Here is a 22,989-nt window from a genome sequence, read left to right as displayed (position 1 = left end):
GCATGTGTATATGCTACAGGGAATACATGTGCAGCTTACTAATGTCTGCTTTAAGGTTCAAATCATAACTTCAATACAACTCCTAAATCATTTAAAGAAATGTAAACAACACTAACGACACGGCTCTATAGGGATGCCAATGGTTGTTTGTTGGTTGACTCCTGACTGAAATGCCTCAACCATTGGAGAGATTTACAACATTAGAGTATAATCCTACAGTCCAAGATGACTTCCTGTCTATTCCTGTTGCAACATCATGAGGTTGACTTTTATTTTTCATTCAATAATCTTGACAACTTGTGGATGGGTTGGAAAAACATTTTTGTAAAGACATTCATGATCCAAAGAGGTTGAGTTCAAAAACTTAATTCTTCTGATCTACTGTCTGGTGTCACCTACAGATTTTACCTGCGAAACTATTGACATCCCTATTAGCCTTTAGCTCTTTTTTTTTTTTTTTTAACTAATTTGCTAATGTTAGCATGCTAACACTAATTATAACTATAACAGTAAATACTGGCTTAACATCAAAGTGCTATCATCACCGCTGTGCACATGTTAGCATGCTGACATCAGTATTCAGCTCTAAGCACCGCTGTGTACATCCAGATCGGTTGTACAGTGTTATAATGTGCTTCTGTCAATGAATTCTAACATGTAAATTAACATTTCCATGACACAAATCTGTACAAATGTACACACACAACCTGTAGCCTGCATGTTTCAGTCGGGAAATGTTCATTTGAGTTTAGCCCAGTCATATAACACTGCTTTATTTTCATAAAGATACACAATCAACAATCTACCAGACAGAAATATTTCATTCATTGGACAAAAACATTTAGTCTAAAGTCAAATGCATCTGTTGTTGAAACTAGATCGACAAAGTGAATACATGACAACAATAATGCTGTTCAAATGTCCGTGACACAAAGGTTTTATCCCGTACCTTTTAGAAAGAGAAATTTAACTGTGAAACAGCCAATGCTAACTATTCAGAGCTGGATTCATTTGCCTCCTTCTACAAGAAACGATATACTTACTGCTCTGTGTGAGTAACAACCTCAGTTCACACCTGTACTTTCTCTTCCATTTCTTCCATGTCTGTTTAGCAGCAGCTGCAGCAGCAGATAAAACCAGTCCCTGTGTGGGCTTGATTTCCTATCAAGTGATTTCCATTGCTGTCTTGTCTTCTTTTATGTTGTTTTGAGCTGAATATGATAATGTTACCTTAAAGCATCCCACAGTGTGCTGTTCAGAACCTGATGGCTGGATTGTGAAGTTGTTCTCCATGTTCATTTCTAGTTAAAACACTGGAACTGGCTCTTTTAATAAAAAAAACTGAATTGTTATCATTTTGGAGAGTATATGTCGTATTTATTTATTCATTTATTGCCATTTTCATCTGTGACCGTGCTGAAAAGGGTTAGTGAACATCCAATCAAACGGTGCACTGTGATAGGCTAAAGTTCACTGCTGCCCACTGATCAGCACAACTCCATGAATGAAGCCAGGAGTGTCTATTTGGAAAGTATCGAGCAGTTACATTACCGTCAATACAAACAACCAATTGCAATTGATGATTCAGATGATCACCCCACCCAGATCTGCTTTGCTCATCGTTACATAAGAGCTGGTTTGGATTCACAGCTGTGTGATCGAGCACCCGGGGGTGGATCGATCAGTGAGAGAGGTTAAAGCAAACTCTCTGTCTGCCTGCAATACGTTCTTAGAATTAAAAGCATGATCAGTGTGTGCCAGGACCGATCTGATTTGAACCGCTATGACTATAAGAATATATTTCATGACGACTCCTCTAAATGTGACAACAACTTTCAGACTTAAATCTAAACCTGCTTCTATTTGTATCTGTGCCAGAGGCTGCTCCGGCGATATGTCCTTATAAGGATATGTCCTTGTTCAACAATAAAGTCCAGACTGAAATTATTCTAAAACCTTCCCAATGATAGCCCTGAATATTGGTACAGACATCAATGTTCCCCTCAGGAAACATTGTAATCCCTTCACTTTTCATCTAGCTCCACCATCAGGTCAAAAAAAGTAATTTCACCAGTTAGCCAATGACGTTCCCATTAGCCTGTAGCCTTTGTGTTCAGTGCCAGTTACAAATGTCTAACATGCTGCTATTCTACTACAAGACGGTGAAAATACTCATAACATGCTTTATATCATAATGTGAGCTTAATGTTTGAAAACAGCTCAGATCTGTCGTTTTTGTTTTTTTTAAATATAACATCAGTGAAGCAGCAGGGAAGAAAACCAGATGAATGGATTTGTTTTTGACATTTTAATAACTTTTTCAATAATTGTACCAAAAGTATAAAGTTGCAACTAGAACATATCTGTAAACTGCAGAGATAGCTTTTCAGGAACATTAAGTATATATATAAACATCGGTCAGAACAATTTAAATATATGTTTTTAATGTTAACAAAACAATGGAATTTACAGGAAATCACTAATATAATACAAACAGGATATTCATGTAGAATTTATTGAAACAATAAGAGGGCATCGGGCGATGAATGTCTGAAACATATAACCATCTGTATTGTTGTAATTTGGCTGTGGTTACTAATGCAGAGACCCAGCTCATTGTGGAGAATGTTTAGATATGTCATTGGTTTTAAAAAGCTCCCAATCCTCATTGGTCAACACTCAGATCTACACGGATAATGCATTGTGCATTTTGCACGCCAATATGAACACTGCACTGAGTTTGAAACACTTTAAGCTTTTCAGTGTCAGTCAGCCATCCGCTTCAGTCATGCAATCAATAACCCAAATGGTTTGAAATGAAAATCATTTACCAACATTGTTTCAATATTTATTGACATCAACCTCGAGGCAGACAACGGCACTATCTGCTGCATGGACTCAAATCATAATGTCAACCACGTATCGTCTGGGTCACACATGTTCTATCTGAGAGGGCTCAGACAATCTGACAGCATGGCACTGAGAAGACAGCTAAAATGCCTCATTATGACTTCTATTTATACTACGAGACTCATCAAAGTTTTTAAGTCACTAAAACCTGTCGAATTTAGCCCAGTGCAAAAAAAAAAGAAAGAGTGAGAAATCAAGTGAGAAGTCTCAGGGTGCTCCTAAGCTCTGAGGTCTCCAGACATGAAGGCTCCAGTGAACCAGAACAGTAATTAAGTTCCAATTAATTAAGGATAAAAAATTAAGTAAAAATGGATCAAGAGTTAATTCATTTCATATTTATAGTATAATAGCTAATTGAAAACTCAAGGAACTTACAAAGTTTGTTCTTTGTTGAAAACATGGCTTGACTCCTGTGGTATGAATTTTAGTCGACCTATCTTGCATTTCCATAATGAATGCCTTCCCAGGGCTCACTGTGCGTCGCTGTGATGTGACAATGTTGTTATTATTATTACTATTATTATGCAGGCTTCTTATTTAATGACTTATTTGGTGGCCAACATGTTAACTAAACACGCTGAATGCAGCAGAGCACCTGCAGAGATGAACCGGGAGCTCTCGTGGACCATCTGGTGAGTGTTAAAGACACGGCCCTATACAGTCATGCTCAGGTTTGCACCTGCTGTCACTGTTTCTTTTAGAGATATAGAGCCAGGACAGAAAAAGGTTCATAAGGATTACAACTGGTTCTGAAACTATACAAGTAATGTTGCCAAGTCCATACTTAATTCAAATGGGGGTTTAAACTGTATTTGTGTTTCCTTAAAACCTGTTTAAATATGTTTCAATAGATCAACACACAGAGAAGAAGTACATTATAAAGCAGAAACAGCCACTCTATACTGTACATGTACAGACAAGACAACATTATATAGGGATATATATCAAACAAGTGACGCATGGCTGCACATTTTCCATGTTAACACATTCATTAACAAAAGTTAGAACTCAATCATAATCAAAGTTTTTGCTTTAGCATATCTATACTCAGTTTTGGGACCAACATTTCTTAAGTGAGTTGTTGGTTTCTAAAGTTTTTAATTACCAATGTATTGTTAGTTTAGGTTTAGTGGTTTGTGCAAATCATTTATGTGGGTCTATACATTAAACTTACTCACCACTTAACTTCTTTTTTAGCTTCTAACTGTCTGAGCTGTGGTGAGAAATGTCTAATCAATCCTGTAGAGGTTGAAAACTCAACAAAAAGCTCCAAGAATGTTTTTGTCAAACTATGAGTGTATTGAACTCAGAATGACTTATCATTTACTATTATGAAAGCTGTTTTCTGATGTTTTATGAAGGTGGGGGAGTTATAGTTGTACATAAAAAAAATACTTGTTCAGAGAAACATAAATATCTGCAGCTAATATTAGTATTACTATTATTAACTGCAAACACACTGACTGTTACTTATGAACAAGGAGTTACAATTAATCATAAAGTTTTTGGTTCTTATTTGAATGATTTAGTGGAGTGAAAGAAACATTAAATGTTTGTTATTTTTCTGAGGTTTAAAATAACATTAAAGTGGTGCTGTTTGCAGTAAGAGGGCGTCATGGTTTAGCAGGTTGGAGTCTCAGATCTGAACGACATGATGAAAAACAAAGAAGTTAAAAGCCGGACTGCTCCATGTGAAAAAGGTTTGCTTGATCGAATCATGATGTTTCTGTTTCCTGAAGATTTCTGTACTTTCGCCTCCTGCTTTGTTGCTTCATCATCAGATATTTAATATAATGATGTTATTAATTTAACCTGTGCAGTATCAGGGTATTTATATGTTGGCTACAAGAAAAGACAGTATTTAGGACACAATCAGAGTGAAGGGATCTTTATCTCGTTTGAAAAAAGTCAAGTTAGTTCATCTGTTCAAAATATCAAAGTAAAATCACTGGGTTATTTCCCTTAAGAGACATCTTATCTGTGACAATAAATAAGGTTTAACTCATTAAAAAGGCTGAGGTACACTTGATCGAAAAAGCACGCTAATATCTTTCTACACTTTTTTTTTGTAAGTAATTTATTTATTTCCATGTGTTTGTCTAAACCAAGTTCTTATTGGGCTTTTTTTTTTTTTAAACCTAAATTTGATTTACCTCAGAAGAGCTGGGAGGTTAGACGTGACCCTGCCGGCTTTTTGCAGATCAATGATGCAGTCATCTCTGCCAGCGTCATCCAGCAGATGGAGTCCTTAAACTGCAGCTGATAAATCCAAATAAACTGTTCACTCTGTCCTCATGACGTAAGTCTGCAGTCCCAGAAGCAGGATAATGAAGACTAAAATCAGTCATTTCAAACAAGATAAAAGCTTGGTGTTGACATCTAAAACAGTGTGTGTGAAAATCTTTGCACTTTGCTCAGACATGTTCATCAAAGCCACCATCTAACAACGTATGTCATGAATTTATTACAATTTCTAGGCAGGCTGTTTTTTTTTTTTATTTGCTCTTCACACATACTCAATATTTGTTTTGTATTTTTACTGGAATCAGATTTACAATTAAACCTTACCAAAAATAAAACACAGGTTACATTAGAAGCGGTAAGATAACATGAGATAAGTTATTGCCAAACTCCTGAAAATAATAATAACAATGAGTAAAAGGAAAATACAAGGAAGTCAAACATCTTTCTGTAATGTTCTAATATTTGAGCTATTACCGCTATTGAGTAGATTGCTTTGATTTGTTTCTTTTTTTTTTTTTACTTTCAACCATTTTAATCATTAAGGTAGATACCTGTAAGCCTAGTTGTAATCATTTGAAGGTTTGTCTGGTTATTTGGACAACAAAAAGTTGAAATGGTGTCTCTTCAGGCTATGATTATTGTGAGTCTATTCATTTTCATGGGTTAGGATTAGGGCACCCAAACAATACAATGACGAATAAATCAAATAATTTGCATTAATAACCATTATTTTTAGCTGCAGCCGTGTACAAATCCTTCTACAAAGTGAGCGTCATATCAATAATAATCTTGTTGTAACATTAGGACTATGGCATTCACTGTATGGCCGGATCTTATGATATTGGATAAAGTAGCAACAGTGGAAAGCCAGGCTATTTTTTCTACATCGAGAAGCCTCATACAGGTTACTAGTAGACAGAATTTATTAAGTGAAATAACTAACTTAAGAAAACTATTCAAGGGAACAAATAGCCTCTATTTGGCAAGTTAAATAGGCTAAGTAAAAAGAGTAAATTGTATTTAAGTCCAGTTCTCAAACGACGGCAAGCGCGAAGGACAAAAGACCCAGAACGTAAAACAGTCTCAAGCAAACAGAGATGGTACAACTACAAGATAAGTCACCGCCAATAAAAGAGTTGAGGGACGTAATGACAGCGCCATTAAAGTGGAGTAAAGCTAGTTTTGCAAAGATGGCTTCTGGACGTGTTGTTGATTTTCAGCAGCGCGTTATCGTTTGCTTGTCTGCTCGAGTCCCTTATAATGAAATCACGAGGAAAAATATTAATCAAATTCGCTATAATGTAAAATTATCTCGGACATTAGAGTTGAAAACATACAATGGTTCTTATCTGTTTAAGTAGCGTTGCTATTTTCGACAGGGCTACTAAAGGTACACTTCTCTTTACTTGACGAGCTCTTTGATCTGAGAGCATCATAAGAGCGACCAAATATAGTCTGCTTTTCCTTTTTTTTAAATCCACTTTTCTTCCCATTACCCTTATATGTAAGAAATCAAATGATCCTCTTATCTGTAGCACTTTAACAGATTGATTAGGAGTAGAAATTACACAATTGAAACTGTGATGTAAACCACTTAGCCAACCTGCAGCAGTCCCCATAGCAACAGAGGAGAGGGTGGGCATCACAAAAAGCACAGAGTCACTTAATGAGTCAGGTCTCTGGAGGTCACATCACATGCTGAATACTCTTTAGCACTAAAAACCAGAACCACAGACCACATAGATGATCCTTTTTGTTATTGAGATTGAAACCTGAGAGATTCCAGTTGGACCCTTTTTTCCTGAGTAAGAAAGTGGTACAACCCACCCTCATAAGAAAACCCTCACAAATGGTCCCCCCTCCCCCTGTCTGGCAGGTACCACTCAGCACAGAGGGGGTGTTCCTAGTCAACCACCACAAATCTAGAGCTCATTGTGGCAGAATTGCAGTGCACCGGACTGTACAGAGCAGGGTACCATCCAGGCTGTTGTCTGTGAGGGGTGGGGTCCGGCTACACTGATACCACCAAACACAAGCTCACAGAGGGGACACAGAGAGGCAGAAAAAGGGAGGAAAAAAAGAGAGAAGAGGGGGGAAGACTGCACCTGAAGAGGAATATAAAACGGGTAAGGAGGAAAGGGGGTGGATGGAGGGAGAAGAAAAAAAGACAATGGGGAAAGGTCCAGAATGTTTCACACAGATTCGCTGCTCGCCTTTTTTTCCCCTCCTGTTGACAATTCATCCTAAAGGATTTTTTTTCCATCTGTGAATTTTTTCTTTCATTCATGTACACCATTATTCACCAATTCATGAATTTCAGTGTTGCTGCAGCGCTGATTTCATTCTCCTTTTGATATCAGGTGGTTAATCTTGCTCGTGGTGGAAGAATCTGTGGGCCATGGTGAATCAAGCTGACCATTTGGCCCAGTTTACATGTTGTGTCTGCATTTGATAACATGTATAAATGCCTTTAATGCCGTAAAAGATGACATGATGTAGCAGCTGTGCCAGTTCGACCACATATTGATAAATATCTGTGTTTCATTACTGGAGATTGACTTGTTTCATGCTCACTTTGATGGTGGCCAAATCTTTCCAAATCCTTTAGATTAGGAAAGATCAATGAGTAGGAAATTATGTTCTTTCATTTTTGAGTATTTATTTTAATGTTAATAGACAAAAAAAGCTTTATTGTGAATTATCTGAAATCTCAGGTCACGCAGTTTCTTTTATTTAGTCAAACAAACAGAACAGTGCATTAAAGACGTATCGATCCAGTGCCTTGTAAACATTATTAGAACCTAATCATTGCTTCTAAATACATGTAATCTGAGTTTTGTTTTTGTGTAGGATTTCTGGATCAGTCATTTCCCATTTAGGAAAATATAAAGGGTATAATTTCATGCAATTTCAAGCCCAAAATGTTTGACATGTTGCTGTGTTTGTGCGTGTGTTTGCTAGAATGAAAGGAGACACCCCAGTGAACAGCACCATGAGTGTCGGTCAGGCAAGGAAGCTGGTGGAGCAACTGAAGATAGAGGCTAGTTTCTGCAGGATAAAGGTAAGACAATCTGAACGCCTCACATTTAAAAAACACGGCATGATAGAGGCAACTGATTCAATCAATACAGAGAATTAAAGGACGCTGTCAAATGTCATTTGACTTCCAGAAAAGCTTCTAAAACACAAGTCAAGATCGTTTACTGTCAAAACACTCAACTCTTATTTTCTTGTGTTGCTTCAGGTCAGGTAGTTCATGTCAATACAAAGCATAATAGTACTATGCTGTTTGTATTACATTAGCAATAGCACTGCACAAGTCAAACTTTGCATCAGATAAAAAAAGACAAAGTTTGACTTTGATGTGGCTCCTTTTTCTTTTTTCTTTTTTTTTTTTTACACATAAAGCCTTAAATCAAAGCTGAAAGGCACAGGGAATAATTTGACAGACTTGAATAATCCAGTCTGCTTTACACATCAAGGAAGGAGGCTGTGACCTTCTCAAAGCTAATTAAAGCCAACGCTTCCTGTTGGAGAGTTACCAAGGGGTATTTTCTTCCATAGCGCGTCAAAAGCTGCTCAAAAAAGCAGCTCCTTAAGAAAAGAACATCACATAAAGAGGAGACTAACATAACTCTATCATTTATGTTAAAATGTTTTACACTTTTCAGCTCATGCTACTTCTGGAAATGCATAATTTTAAGAATAGTCTGGACAGATGTGTTCACAGAATATTTCGCCCTGTAGTACCTACCTTGTAACACTGGCACATGTTGGGGGCTGCAAGTGTGGATGGAAACAGATAAAGTTTCACTTCAGACTCTACAAGGAATGTTTCCTGCCAGCCCCCTAAAGAAATGTCTGTGTGATGTGTGAATGCAGCAGATATGCAGGAGATGATGTTTATCTGACGGGACCGTAGAGCGACCTGTGTGATCGTCTTGCACGTATAGTGAAGCTGCTTCATACCCCTTTCTGTTTACAAGTAGGTTCTTTAGTACTCATTTGTTGAAACTGAGAATAGGTCCACTTACACTTGGTAATCAAAGCTGTCATACAAGCGTCTGACTCTGACGCTTTGTCCAACATTTCAGCGTTGTCCTTTTTACGTCATGTGCAGCTTCCTGAGACCCCGCCCCCTCCTGTCTGACAGGAGAAGTCTCCCACTATTAGGTTCATCTGTGAAAAGCAAACTCAGGAAGGTTTCAGCGTGAACTAAAAAGGTTCAGTAGATCATGTGTGAAAAATGCTTTATTGAGAACCTTTAAATCCTTTGAAAATAGATACACCATGAGGCTAAACATACTGTGTTGTAGGACTGAAAGAGGATGCAGTAAGCATGCATTAAATGTTTTCTATTTTAAAACATATTAACAATATTCATGCTTTTTTTAGTATTTATAAAATGACTAATTTACTTTCTCTCTTTATTTCGTTTTCTGCTGATATTACCTTTGTTGTTTCCTCGTTTTTTTGCTCATGGTCTCTGATTCCTCTCTTCACGGATGTATCATGATACAACAAACATCCGGTTTAAAAATAAAATACACTTCACAAACTAGCGGAAGATATGTTGTGAGGGGTTGACCTCCACTCATTTTATATATTCATCATGAAAACTGAAATGAAAATAAAAAACAATGCTCGTAGAAATTAGATCAAAACAGTGGATGAAATATTTTTTCTCGAGCCATGTGGTGCCATAACATACTGAAAAAATGTATTCTGAAGAATTCAAGTAGGGCACAATATCATTTATTTTCACTGTAAGACCAAACCCTCATTTTCTTAATACGAGCAATAGAGACAAATTTAATCTGTATGACTTTTCTTACACCTTATGTTTTAATAGTCTGCTGGTAAATAATCAACATTGTCCTTCAGTCCTGAGGAATATTGGTCCAAACAGGAGGTTGTCATATCAGAAAAATAACCAAAATGAGGGCGCCTCACTTGTAAATATCTTTATAGGATGGACACCAAAGTCATTCAGATACCAAGGCCAGGAGCCAATCAGGAATATCTCCGATTATGCTTAAAATGCAGAGAAAAGTCGGCCAGTCAATGAACAAACACAAAACGATTATTTATTACACACACACACACACACACACACACACACAGATATATTATGGTAAGCTCAAGAGGCTGAAGAAATGTTTCAGGAGTATGAAATAAATCACAGTGTAGAGCTGTGTGTGAAGTTATTGTCAGCTATAAACAAATATTACCCCAAAAAACGTAAAGGAAGTAGTTTCATGCCAAATGTTTTAGGATTTCTCAACACTCACAGAATGTCAAAAGGGGGTTGCAAGCTGAGCTGTGGCTAATGCTAGCTTATTTTTAGCCTGTTTTTGGTGCTCTGCCTATTTTTAGGTTAGAATTTAGAATACTGAACCAGGCCATACAACGATAGATATCATTTCACATCCATTAAGGGTTAGTTGTACATAGATTTGAATATGTAAATGTGTTTATTTTCTTGATGGCCAAAACTCAAGTCTAGTTATTAGTAAGAAAAACAATATATTAGAGTTTCTCAGTGAATAGCTTAAACTATCTGCTGTCTCTACCACAACCTATAACACTTAGACTGAGCGTGGTGGATTCATCAAAGGATGGCCTTTATTTCATTTGTGTAATAGACTAATGTTTGAAAACATTTTGATCGTATGCATGATTCTCCCTTCATCCAATCCTCCTCATCATCTACAGGTATCAAAGGCCGCAGCCGACCTGATGGCGTACTGCGACGCACACTCCTGTGATGACCCCCTGATCACCCCCGTGCCCACCTCAGAGAACCCTTTCAGGGAGAAGAAATTCTTCTGCGCTCTGCTTTGAGACCAATCAGGGATTGTTGTGATTTCAAGTACAGCTGTACAGTGTGTACATGTATGTACAGTGTGTACATGTACTTCCAATTCAAATAAGACGTCCATGTACTATAGTAACCTTGCATAAAAGCTGCCGATGTACAGTAGATCATCAATTACAACAAAACGTCTAGATCCAAATTCTTGAAGTGCTAGCGTCTGTCTCAGAGTTAGAGGGATAGAGCAAAAAACAGCGTAGGGATTTGAAACAAAACCTTAACATTTAATCAAATAAAGACTCCAAGTATCCAAAAGATATTTAAAAAAAACAGCTTTCATGATACATACATTTCATGCTCATTTATATATTATAGGTAACTGCCAGAAAGGAATAGCTTGAGCATCATCAAGTGTCTTAACAGAGTCGTGTGGAGGGTTTTGGATTGTGGTGGTGCTACCAATTTTGCTCTAACTGGGTCGATCTGAAAACTGAGACAAGACAAGCCTATGTTATGTAATCAACTACTTCATATTCTCTAATTGACAGTGTTTCCATTTGTAGGAGTTGATGAATAGCATTTAGATCTCCCTCCAGTGCTACACCCCATCCATTATTTTCTACTCTTTGTTAACTCTTGTTGGTCCTGTTTTGGCAGTTTCTTCTACAAGCTGCTAGCGAGTGGATAATGATCATACAAGTTTATTTATTTATTTAAGTGTCTCATTTCTATACTGTTGCTGTAGTGAGAATGTGAACGTGTGTGTGTGTGTGTGTGTGTGCATAGGTGCTACTGTGAAGCATTGATTCGGATCATCTGATCACTGTTAATCAAGATTTTATAGAACACAAACCCATACTTAGGAAAAAAACACATTCCAAGGGTTAGAGACAATAAATGTAGAATCAAAGCCATTCAAGCTCAATGAAAGCAATTTGGTTTAGGAGTCTGTCATAGGAACAGTTTTCTATTTCTTAAAAGGCAAAATCAGTCGTTACAATGTCGGTGTAACATCATCATTTGAACCAATCAGAGGGTCTCCAGAGCAGAGGTTCCCAGGAAATATGAAGCAGCCTAACGTCTCTTCTCATTCAGGAGGAGGGGCAGGAAGGACGTGAGAATTTTAATTCCCATTTTCTCCATCTAGAGTTCAGGCAACACTTGAGTTCGGCTCTCACATATTATCTTCATGTTATCGCTGACATTATAAATGTCATGGAACCCCCCCCCCACTCTGAAACGTTCGGAAGCGTAATCAATGGGTTTTCAGTATCTTGCCAATGTGAAATTAGGAGCTTTGGTGAAAAAGTAAACATAGAATATCATGCATTGAAATAAAAAAAAAAATCCTGTTACCAAGTGTCCTTTGTCATTTGTGATTTTATTTGAACATGTGAAAAACAAAAAAACAATTATGCATGTCCAAATGTGATGCTTGCTTTTTTTTTCCATATTGTTTTAGCAGTATTTATAAAAGCTGAGAGGTTTCACAGTAAAATGCAAACACATCAGTGAGTATTTGTTTTAACAAGAAGCTGCTACACAGTAATAACATCTTTAAACAGCTGGTGATGAGAAATGTACGTGACACAATCTGGAAATGCACTTCTGCTGATTTTATAATTCCTCTGAATTGAATGACACGAGCATGCATTAAGGCATTTAATGTTTAAAAAGACACACGTCAACTCAGCTACGAAGACCTGACGAGGAGGTTTCCAGATCCATTTAAAAGTCAGGGATTTATCATTTGGAGGTTTTTGGATTTTAATTAGAAGAGTAACACACACACTTCTTATGAAGCGTCATATACAGTCTATCTCTTCGGTGTTCATAACAAAAGTGGGTAAAGTTTGATTCAGATGGCTGCCATTAATCTGAAACTCAAAACAAAGCTAGTTTCTCCTCATTGTTACACCAACAAGTTAAACCAATCTGAACGCTTTACTCTCGGCACGTCAGGCGTGAACAAAATGCTTTAAAAAAAATACACTTATCTGGGAGACATCAGTAATGTAAAGTCAGCATCCCTCTCATCAGCAATAGACTGACAGCATTGACTTTGTTTGTATTGTTTGCATCTTTATTTACACACATTTCCAACTTCAAGTTGAACAAGCTTTAGCAGACCGGAGGGCCTTGTTCCTTTAGCGTTAAAACTTGTTGTATAAAAAAACCTTCCTGCTTAGATGGCGTCACATTAGTTTAAAGGTTAAGTTTTTTGTGTCACACATAAGTAATATCCACTGCAAGACACCTCATCATTGAAATGATGGTGCACTAGTAGAGCATGATACTAAACTGTGATAAAATATGCTCGTTAGAAAAATAAAACTTACATCAACTTTCCAATGGCTTTAAAAAAAATAAAAATAAAAAACAGCAAGAGAGCCAAGAGTTAAATGTGAGTGTGAATATTAGTCTGGATTGTACGGATACATCACATTTAAAATAAAACAAAAGGTTTAACACAGAACAAACTAGCTGTGTAATGGTTCAACAGTAAAATCTCAGGAAGTGACAGACAATGCATAAACCACACGTTTAAAACTCAGCTTCTAACAGACAGCACATGTGATATATGATGAAGCTCCTTAGTAGACAGCAGACGTGAGCTTGTCAAACACAGGTGTACTAATGATACCAAAGGTTACAGCACGAGTAAACCCTGATGGAAACAAGCCATCAATAATAATGTTAGCTACACCTGTGGTCTTACTGCTTTGACATGTCAAGATGTCAGCAACGCATCGATTTAACAATTATTAAAATTACATCAAGGTCTATATTAATTGTAGCCAAAATTGGGGGGATTTCAGAAATTCACAAATGGTTGCCAGTGTACTTCAAAAACCTCCTTTGTGTGTACAGTGTCGGTCCAAACATGGTGCAGCAGAATTGAATCAAGATCAGTGAAGAGGTTATGTATGGTGTCGACTTCAGAAGTAAAAAAACAAAAAACAAAGCGTAATGCTTTATAAGAAGGCGTCACACCATTCTTTCAGACAGCCATAGCAGTCACCTTGTTGTTTACTGTTTGCTCCACATGTGTCTTTAAGCCAGTCCCGGAAGAGCTCCTCATCTTTCTTTAGCACCAGGAACTGCCCGAGGACAACGTACGCCTGTGGGGGAGGAGGAGGTGAGCACATAAAATCTAATGAAGACAGGAATGCTAGTAAGAAAGTCGTTACATCAATGATCCCGTTGACACGTAGCTGAAGTTTAAATATGAATCTGTGAAAAGTTCACAGGACGGTATTTTGTGTCAGCTCTGTAAATCACACAAAATCAAATGAACCGGAACTTTTAATGATACTTTTATATAAAGGATGAATTGGTCAAAATTATGGCACAAATAAATACCTGCCAAAATCCACTGAAATGTATGCTTCTAAATTGTTTCATTCATTACTTGTTATTGGCTTTAAGACAACAACAAAAACACTTACAATAAAATGATCACAGTAAGGATGAGCACCTTCCTGGCAGTTCATTTTGTTTGATCATACTGTACAGCAAGGGAAAGAATTCAAATATATCTCACCTTATCAAAGCCCTTACTCTCCAGTCTTTTGCCAAGAGCTTCTCCAATGCCTGCCAGAGCCATCACAGGCTTCTCGCCCATGGGCTCTGCCACAAAGTCTTTATGCTTTTGGGATGTGGACGACATGGCTGGTGTGTGTAGGAGGTATCAAATCAACAGCTTGTAACTGAAACGCAGACAGTGCAAAAGATATTACTATATAGTAAAAATACTCCACATATTATTGTAACCACATCAGTTAAATGTTCTCAACCATATAGTTTCCCCCTTCGCTACGTTTCCAAAATGTGTATCTGAATGAACTCCGGGAAGTAGGTAACCGCATTTAACAAGTGACCGTCAGCTTTAAGTATTTTCATTCACATTAGATGAGCACTGTAGCATTACTGTAGCTCTATATAAACTTAGCATATCCTTAATAATAACACTTAACAATTGAATACACATCACTTCTCCCTGACAACAGGGTATACAGTATCAGAGACACCAATCTGTTGCTGCCGTCAGACTGCAGATTCAGGACAAAGAGGCTGAGAAACTCATTTGTTCCTGCTGCCATCACCTTTTTATACCACTAACTGTGTCGCCTCTGTTTCTTATCTATTGTATTTATTTACTGTCCTTTCTATGTTGTTTGCTCATTTCGGGCTGTATGTATGTATGTGTGTGTTTTACTGCTGAATGCAAAACAAATTGCCCTCTCGCAGGGATAACAAAGACAACCTTGAACCTTGAACCAAGCACCCTTATATAAGGCAACGCTCATTTTCAATGTAATAAATAGGAAGAGAAAAAGACATGACACATATGTTTACACAAAGACAAAATTATATAGTGATAAATGTTGAGGAAAAAACACAAATTCGACAATAAAAGGTTTAAAATGACTGCAAATGAAAGGAATAACAGCATACACATCTTATCCCAAGTGAGAGATTCACAAAAGTAATCAGATGAATGTTTATAAAACAGAACAATCAGATGAATGTTTATAAAACAGGAGAGATCACGTTTCTTAACAACTGAAAGTGAAACTGTGTAATTTCAAAATGCTGCAACTACAGTTTATTTTATTGTAAATGTTTACATCTTCCCATATTCAAACAATTGAACGCATAGAGACACAGTAACAATGTTTCCTCTCTTCTGATTAACAACACTGATAAATAACCAGAAGTCAGTGCTAACAGCTTTAGCACATGTTCTCATGTCTCTAGATTTACTCTGCATTAAAGCTTATTGAACAAACACAGATACCGTTTACTAGAAGATGTGTTCTCATTTTTAAAAAGCACGTCGTGGTCTTACAGTATTCCTCGCAGTTGTAGTGTAGTTTATAAGAAACGCAACGATAGCTAGTTGCTAAGAATTTAGGCGCCTTCATTTTAACTGGAGGCTAACTTAGCCGAAAGCTAACGAGCTAGATAATGAGTCTAAACTATAACCTGCTTTTTATTTCACACGCACGTTATTTGCTTGATTCATAGTTAAGATCGTGGCCTTCACACAATACATCGTTCCCTTATAACTCACCTCTTAATGTCGCGTCTAGGCTGAATATCGCCGTAGTTCAATCAGTTATTTACTGATTCACTGATCAGTTTTGTTTCTATCCATGCACCGGCGACCACAATGCACTGCGCCTGCGCCTGCGTCTTGCGCCCTTACGTCACGGGGGAGGCCACACAAGATTTGTTCCAGTGTTGCCAGATCTCGCGAGAGAAACAAGCAACCAGCTCTATGGAAACAATCCCAAAAACAAGCGACCTGGCTCCTCAAATAAATAAAATGAAGCCAAACAGGTCACCTAACCTACCACATAGTTTAAAAGAGAGGTCACCAGATCGGGTGGGCGGGCTAACCAAAGAAACAGGGTTGTGGACGGTATCCTGGAAATGGACAAACTATCGCGATCGTGTTTGGCTTTATTGTGGAGAGTTGGGAGAGAATCAGTAGAGGTTCATACAGGGAGCAAAGCCCAAACAAACAACTACACTTTAGAAAACAAGCCCAAAAACCCACAACCCGCGACTGACGATATTTGCAAGCGACTTTACAGAAAAACAAGCCCAAAGTCGCTTATAACAAGCGGACCTGGCAACACTGACTAATCACAGGATTAATAATCCACTCATTACCCCTTTTGACCATTAAGGCTTTGAAAGTCAATGTAAAAGATTAACAATGGGTATACATGTGAACGAATTACACCATATTTGGATAATACAGGTACATCATTATACATTATTATTATTATTATTATTACTACATCAGCAGTGATTCTAGCATGAAGCTTCAACATGAATTTATTTCATCAAGTCTAAGTGACTACCAAGCAAAGTAGTTGTATTTTTACTAACTTTGAATTAAAAGGTTGCATACAAAGTAAACCTTACGTTAAATTAAAGCTGGCTGACCCTAAAGGAATCTTAATATCTTCATTAAACATGTGATAGTATACTCATTTTGCTTTTACTCTTACTCGTATTTAACACACATTTGTGACACTCTTAAGATAGGCCTACCTTTTTTTTCTAGTCATACATCCTTTACAGAAAGAGGAGGCTACATCCCTTGTAGTTCAGTTTGAAACAAAAATATTTTCCACATATGAAAGATTACATTTTGTTCATGTGACAGGTGTTTATCTGGCACATGTTAGTCAATCTTCAGTTCTTTTTTTTAATGTTTTTAGTTAAAGATCCAACTTTCAGATGGTCACTGTCTACCAACACTTAAACCTTTATTGCAGTGTATGTTTATTTTGAGTTGAAAGGTCTTGTTTGTACTTTTTATCATAATATAAAACATCACTCTTGTAGCATTTATGATGCAACATATTTGTACATGGTTAAGCATTAAAATGCATTAAGTCACACACAACAGCCAAACAGAAATGACTTTGATGAGAGGTGATTATTGCTTTCAGGGGGAGTTTTATTTTTTCAGGAGTAACAGTATACAGAGGGGACAGTTCCTTTGGATTTCCATTAATGTCAAAGTTGTGCGCATTAATAACCGTCTGGCTTCATTTTGGACGTTTGCATAAGTCTTAAGGAAAGGTGGAAAAGGTTTGTACTGGGCTTTGTAAGTGCAACTTTTACCCTGTAAGTGCATGTAATTCAGGTGAAGAAGCTCTAAACAAATCTACAGATCAGACAGAATGTTTGAGGCCAGGCTGCAGGTCAGTCCAGTGCCATCAGGCTCCACATTGATCTTCTTCACAACGCCATCTTCCACCAACATGGCATACCTGAAACACAGGATAAAGAACACACTGATTTATAACTATGAACTTGAAATGTGTAAACTCTTACTCTGATTAACCTACTAAAATGACTCACTCAATTAAATATATTAAATACGTATTTTTGAGTATTATCCTGACAGTTAATTATTAAGTAAATTGTGACCAAAATCTTGAAACCAAGATGTTGTTGTTTTCTTAGTATATTTTACAAAATGCTCCATGAAAAAAAAGTCTAATGGCAGAGGATCAGGAACCCTTTCTTGCTTACAGTACATACACCTGTGTGTATCTATGTTCTTAAACACAGAAAAAGTGGTTTAACATCTAGTGTTTGAAATCAAATCCCTCCTTTCAAACATATAACGGTCACTTAGTGTTACTCTCTTCTCGACAGTTCACTCTGTATAAAAGGTAATAAATGGAGATTTAACACACTGAACTCTCACTTGTTTAGGAATCAAACAGCTGAAATCTTTTCACCATTGCAGTTTTAAAAATCTGTTATCTGGTATTTTCGGAAAAAAAGCAGTGAACATGGACACAGTACACTGAACTATTGCAGAGAACAGTTCCAGATTCACAGCTTCAATAAAAATAGGGTAGAGAATTAATACATCAGCTGTTAATAAACATCAGGCTTGATTTCCAACACCATCATTACTTAACATTGCTTTTAAAGGAAGAATATGTGATTTTTCACACTTTAATGTAGCAGAAATCAAGTTTATCCTCTGAAAATAACTCAGTGAATCATGACTGTCTACAACGAGTGGGACACACGAGTCCCGCTGTCTGTGATGCTTTCCACAGCGTGTTTACATGGATGGGATGGCCGGCCGGCTTATCCGGCTCATCCCCTCGTGTATAAAAGTTGTTTAATTGAGGGACCAGAGAAAAAAATAATAACATACTGTACTCACTGCTTATTTGAATGTCAAGTAAGCATTTTTAGATCAGTCATTTCGTGTAAATTTACATGCAGTGTGAAGATACGAGCAAAATAAAGAGCGCTAGCATTAGCATGCTAACACAACAAAGCAGCAGGAGTTGTTTTGGTTTCATGCTGGTGCTCAAGGGCGACATCTACTAGATCAAAAAGTCATATATTCTTCCTTTAATGTATTTAAAAAAAGGGAATAAATGAACACTATTATTAAACATAAACATGTAAAAAGGGTCATTACCTCTTGGATCGCTTGTTCCCAAGCACCTGAACAATCTGATCACTGTCGAGTAACAGGTCGACCGCCTGAGAGAGAAAGAAAGAGAGATTACTACTCGCTGTGAAACAAAATTAAAGTTAAACGTATCAGACATTTTGATTTACCTTTGTGAAAGCTCCAGTAGGATCAGCAAGCATGCGAACCTGCAGATGAAAGTAGAAGTCATCTTAATCTGATCAATATCTGAAACTGAATAGTGCATTATTCACCACTGCACTGTTTCATATTCAGTCATGTAAATATTAGTCTTTTCTTATTATGTTTATTGTTGATATTTAATGTTGTACCTGTACATAAGAGAGCACAGTTCACCCAAGTTACATTCCTTGTGTGTGTAAGCATAACTGACCAATAAATCTGATTCTGATTCTGCATGTTGTGTGTCTTTAAAGGCACAGTGAGGAACTTTCGCTTGAGGTTGATTTAAATTACATCTGCAGACAAACTCTGGAGTGTTTTTCCTGGATGAAGACTGCAGTTCCCATGAGCCTTATCACCCACGGTGTCGTAAAGATAGTACTCTCGCTCACTCTGGCCTTTGTTGTTGAAGCGAATGAATGGCATACAGATCTTCTTTATAAAACCACTTCTCTTTTTCAAACACAAAGTTTTGCAGGATGCAGAGCGGTGAGGTAATGTATATATTTGTGGCTACGTAAGATTTATGTTCTGTAACGTGACAACGACTAAACTTCGTAAACTCTGATTAGCTAAGTCTAGGGCTGGGCGATGTTACCTCAAATCAACATCACGATTATTGAACATTTTACCTCCATCACCATTAATGAACGATTATTTTGTTTTTTGCCCTCATTGTTCACTGACATGGTCTCTACTCTAAATATGCTCAACTATTAAAGCTGGGATATGTTTTCTAATGAAAGAATGCATAACTGATGAACTATTTTATGGTTATTTATTGAATATTTCCAACTTGAAATCAAAGCATCGCTTGAAAATGAAAACAACACATTTTAGTTTTAAATTAGAAATTAACTTCTGTAGAAAATAAATAACTTGCCAACAGTTTCTCAGCAGTGTTTACATTTGACTTCCTTTTGTTCGCTGTCGTCTTCCCTAAAGACAAAATGCGTCCAAACGACGGAAATTGCTTCCATGACGCGGATTGGACGTGTCGTCACGTGACTCTGCCCTGAAAATAATCGAAATAATTGACATGGGCAAGATTACGTCGGTTAGAGTCTCTGAACGTCGGTTTCGATTAAGTTTCCTTTAATTACCCAGCCCTACTAAGTACCATTACTTAGCTCACAAAAGGTGACCAGAAGTGCAGGTGTGACATAACCAGTCACAGCCCCGGTGTAATGAGCTGTGCTCTAATCTAACAAGAATAATCTGAATGAGCACTCAGTTTTACTCTTTCATCTCAAAAAGCAGCATAAACACCAAGTCCTGTCCATAGCCACTTAGCGCAATGTCACACAATACCCAATAAGCATATATGTTAATTACTGTGAATCTTTCCTTTTTTCGAGAGAGATTCAGACCCAACTGGAGGGTCTGAAATTAAGTATAAAGAAACAGCCTATTTTGTCGCTGATAGCCTCATTATACGATGTAGATTATAAAGTGGCACCAGTATAACACTGAAGCTGTTTTTTTAATTCAGTGAGAAACTCCTCAGTGACTTTAGGGAGGTCTGCTGTGTCATCAACTTCTCTATTCTTAATCAATGACTTAAGAAATTACTACAAATATTATTTTAGAATATGAGCTCACTGACATAAGAGTCATCAGTCATCTAATTTTTCTTTGTTCGTCTCCCGTCAGCACTATATCAAAAGGTTGTGCACACAGCCTATCGCTCTAATGTTTAGCAGATTGCTGTGATTACCGAATGGTCAAATCCACCACAGATAGATGCCAAATAGGCTTTACATTATTACTTTAGTCATAAAGAGGCCGGACAGTAATGGTGCAAAGCTGTTTAACATTTAAGATCTGTGATTGCTTATTTTCTTCTATAGATGATGATGTGTGCTCAGCTTTTGTATCAAGATTTAAATTGGTGCAGGTTGCTACAGAAATTGGCAACATTTAAAAAAAAAGAAAGAAAAAGTAATCCTTACCTTGCCATCTGTGCCGTGCTCCTTCCCCCAGGCAGCCATGACAAATGCATCATTGACAGATATACAAGCAACCTCCTGTATGCCTTTACCCTTCAAGTCCGCTGCCTGCTGCACAAAACCTGGGAGGTGAGTCTGAAAGGAAACAAGAGGCAACGTCAGCTGATGCAAAGATTATTGTGAACAAGAAACAGAGTTTGAGAGTGTGCGCTCAACCTTTGAACAACCAGGGGTGAAAGCTCCAGGTACAGCAAAGAGGACTCCCTTCTTCCCCTTGAAGAGTTGATCCATAGAAACCTTATTCCCTGGCTCCCCTTCCTGGACCTCCACTGAGGGGAGAGGTTCACCAACCTGTTGAGGAAGTAGAAGACAATATAATAATGTTACAAATAAAGGAAGAATTACATATATGAAAAAACTATTTTTTCACTGAACACTTATTAAACAACATTATCAATCCAAACCAGTCCTTATCTAAAACTCTCACTAACACTCAGATTAGAGCCGGCTGGGTTGAAAATATAGAATAGATGATAATCACAGGATTGAAATGTGAAATTCATTGGTGGTCATTTGTTTTAGAGACCACTGGAGGGCGACAAATCCCCACATACAGGTGCGTGTCACATGTTAAGATGGCCGAATGCTTAAATTTAAGCATGACATTGACCAACTTCTATTTGACACAATAACAAAACCCTTCACAATGAGCTATAAACTTTAAATTAAAAGACATTAATGTGGTGAGCTTAAATACTTTAGATAATATTATAGGTGTACGTCGAGCAGCGGGGTGGTTACAGGCACACGGTCGGATAGCTGGTTGTAACCTTATAGCTTACTCCAAAGGTAAAAGTATCACTGACGCTATATTTAATAAAGCAAATACAAGACAAGTGAACTTAATAAGTAAGTCGTCCTAGAGTAGGAAATCTCTCTTTTTTTGCAGAATGTCCATTTTTAAAATCCGCCAGACAAGTGAGACAGCACTTTTATATTTATTGACAGTTTTCATTATGATGCGTTCAAATCCACCTCTGCAGAAGGAAGTAGCTGTAAAGTACGGAGAGGATAAAAACACACAAACTCGATCACTGCTCGGTAACTGCTGTCATGGCGACGGGGTTTAACGGGACCGTTAGCATAGAGAGCTACAGAGACACAGTGAACAGATTCTCTGCAATATACAACATCACTCTTTGAATTAGCGATTTAGCATGGACAGCCAGCGCTGACAACAACAACGCCATTAACGCACTAAATCCTCACCTGTATCGGCATTTCGGCGATAGGAGAAGTGTGTAGCAGCCTGACGCACTGGACGACACGGCTGCTCTTGATTAGGGAGGATGTGATAGAGAGCATTGCAGCGTTGGGTAATATGCTGCGGTAGCGCTGTAGGGTTTGTGGGGTGTTGCGTTTGAGGTTTCAGGCACAACACAACCTGCCCGAGCGCTGCTGCTACGCCAACTAACTAACTAACAGCGGTGTTAACCCCCCAGCAGTGTCCCACACAGAGTGTGGCTGTCGGGATTAAACCTAACATCCAGAACTGGGCCTACTAAATCTTTATTTACTGCGCCATCTGCTAGCAAGAAGCTAGATGTCTAATGTAATATGTCAAGCCGATTGGTTCATTTGTAAGCCTGATTGCTGCATGTTGAGCCATGACAATTCACATGTAGAAAAATAACTTTTCATGGCTTCTTTATTTATAACCATAAATGGAATAAGGTGGGGAGTTGGCCTACCTATTACAGTTACTGATATTCGCAGTAACCTTTGTTGGCTCTCTCTAAACTTATTGACAATTATAGTCAGACTAGTGCAGGAAGTCAGCAAAAATGTACTCAAACATATAGAGGCTTTTGCTTTTAGTACTATGTAGGAGTGTAAAGAAATCCTTGCACTTGAGT

At 37.6% G+C, this 22,989-nt stretch overlaps 3 protein-coding genes across 3 annotated transcripts in view; 1 reads left to right on the top strand and 2 right to left on the bottom strand.

Annotated features, from left to right (window-relative positions):
• si:dkey-175m17.7 (uncharacterized) overlaps positions 1 to 11,504 on the top strand; it is a 35,515-nt gene extending 24,011 nt beyond the window's left edge. The window contains exons 6-7 of the mRNA XM_061056317.1: positions 8,116 to 8,215; positions 10,870 to 11,504. Of these exons, the coding sequence (XP_060912300.1) occupies positions 8,116 to 8,215; positions 10,870 to 10,998 (229 nt within the window). The 3' untranslated portion in view covers positions 10,999 to 11,504. The remainder of the gene's footprint in view (positions 1 to 8,115; positions 8,216 to 10,869) is intronic.
• Positions 11,505 to 13,414: 1,910 nt separating this feature from the next.
• On the bottom strand, positions 13,415 to 16,099 carry banf1 (BAF nuclear assembly factor 1). The gene is made up of 3 exons (XM_061055663.1): positions 16,047 to 16,099; positions 14,514 to 14,679; positions 13,415 to 14,091 (listed from the first exon to the last, which is right to left on the bottom strand). Exons 2-3 carry the CDS (start codon positions 14,637 to 14,639, stop codon positions 13,945 to 13,947), a joined length of 273 nt encoding a protein of 90 aa, XP_060911646.1. The 5' UTR covers positions 14,640 to 14,679; positions 16,047 to 16,099; the 3' UTR covers positions 13,415 to 13,944.
• A 1,330-nt stretch (positions 16,100 to 17,429) lies between these two features.
• On the bottom strand, positions 17,430 to 22,501 carry prdx5 (peroxiredoxin 5). The gene is made up of 6 exons (XM_061055662.1): positions 22,343 to 22,501; positions 21,290 to 21,424; positions 21,077 to 21,208; positions 19,091 to 19,129; positions 18,948 to 19,012; positions 17,430 to 17,766 (listed from the first exon to the last, which is right to left on the bottom strand). Exons 1-6 carry the CDS (start codon positions 22,436 to 22,438, stop codon positions 17,661 to 17,663), a joined length of 573 nt encoding a protein of 190 aa, XP_060911645.1. The 5' UTR covers positions 22,439 to 22,501; the 3' UTR covers positions 17,430 to 17,660.
• Between the last annotated feature and the right edge of the window lie 488 nt (positions 22,502 to 22,989).

Source organism: Labrus mixtus, chromosome 14 (assembly GCF_963584025.1).
Source record: "Labrus mixtus chromosome 14, fLabMix1.1, whole genome shotgun sequence".
Lineage (NCBI taxonomy): Eukaryota > Metazoa > Chordata > Actinopteri > Labriformes > Labridae > Labrus > Labrus mixtus.
This window is presented reverse-complemented; position numbering and strand designations above follow the sequence as displayed.

Excerpts from the sequence above, each read along its gene's own strand:
- banf1 (XM_061055663.1), bottom strand. The coding sequence starts at position 14,639 with ATGTCGTCCACATCCCAAAAGCATAAAGACTTTGTGGCAGAGCCCATG. Across the intron at positions 14,092-14,513 it reads AGAGTAAGGGCTTTGATAAG|GCGTACGTTGTCCTCGGGCA; the intron begins GTGAGATATATT and ends CCTCCCCCACAG.
- prdx5 (XM_061055662.1), bottom strand. The coding sequence starts at position 22,438 with ATGCTCTCTATCACATCCTCCCTAATCAAGAGCAGCCGTGTCGTCCAG. Across the intron at positions 21,425-22,342 it reads TCGCCGAAATGCCGATACAG|GTTGGTGAACCTCTCCCCTC; the intron begins GTGAGGATTTAG and ends CTTCCTCAACAG. Across the intron at positions 19,013-19,090 it reads CTACTGGAGCTTTCACAAAG|GCGGTCGACCTGTTACTCGA; the intron begins GTAAATCAAAAT and ends TTTCTCTCTCAG.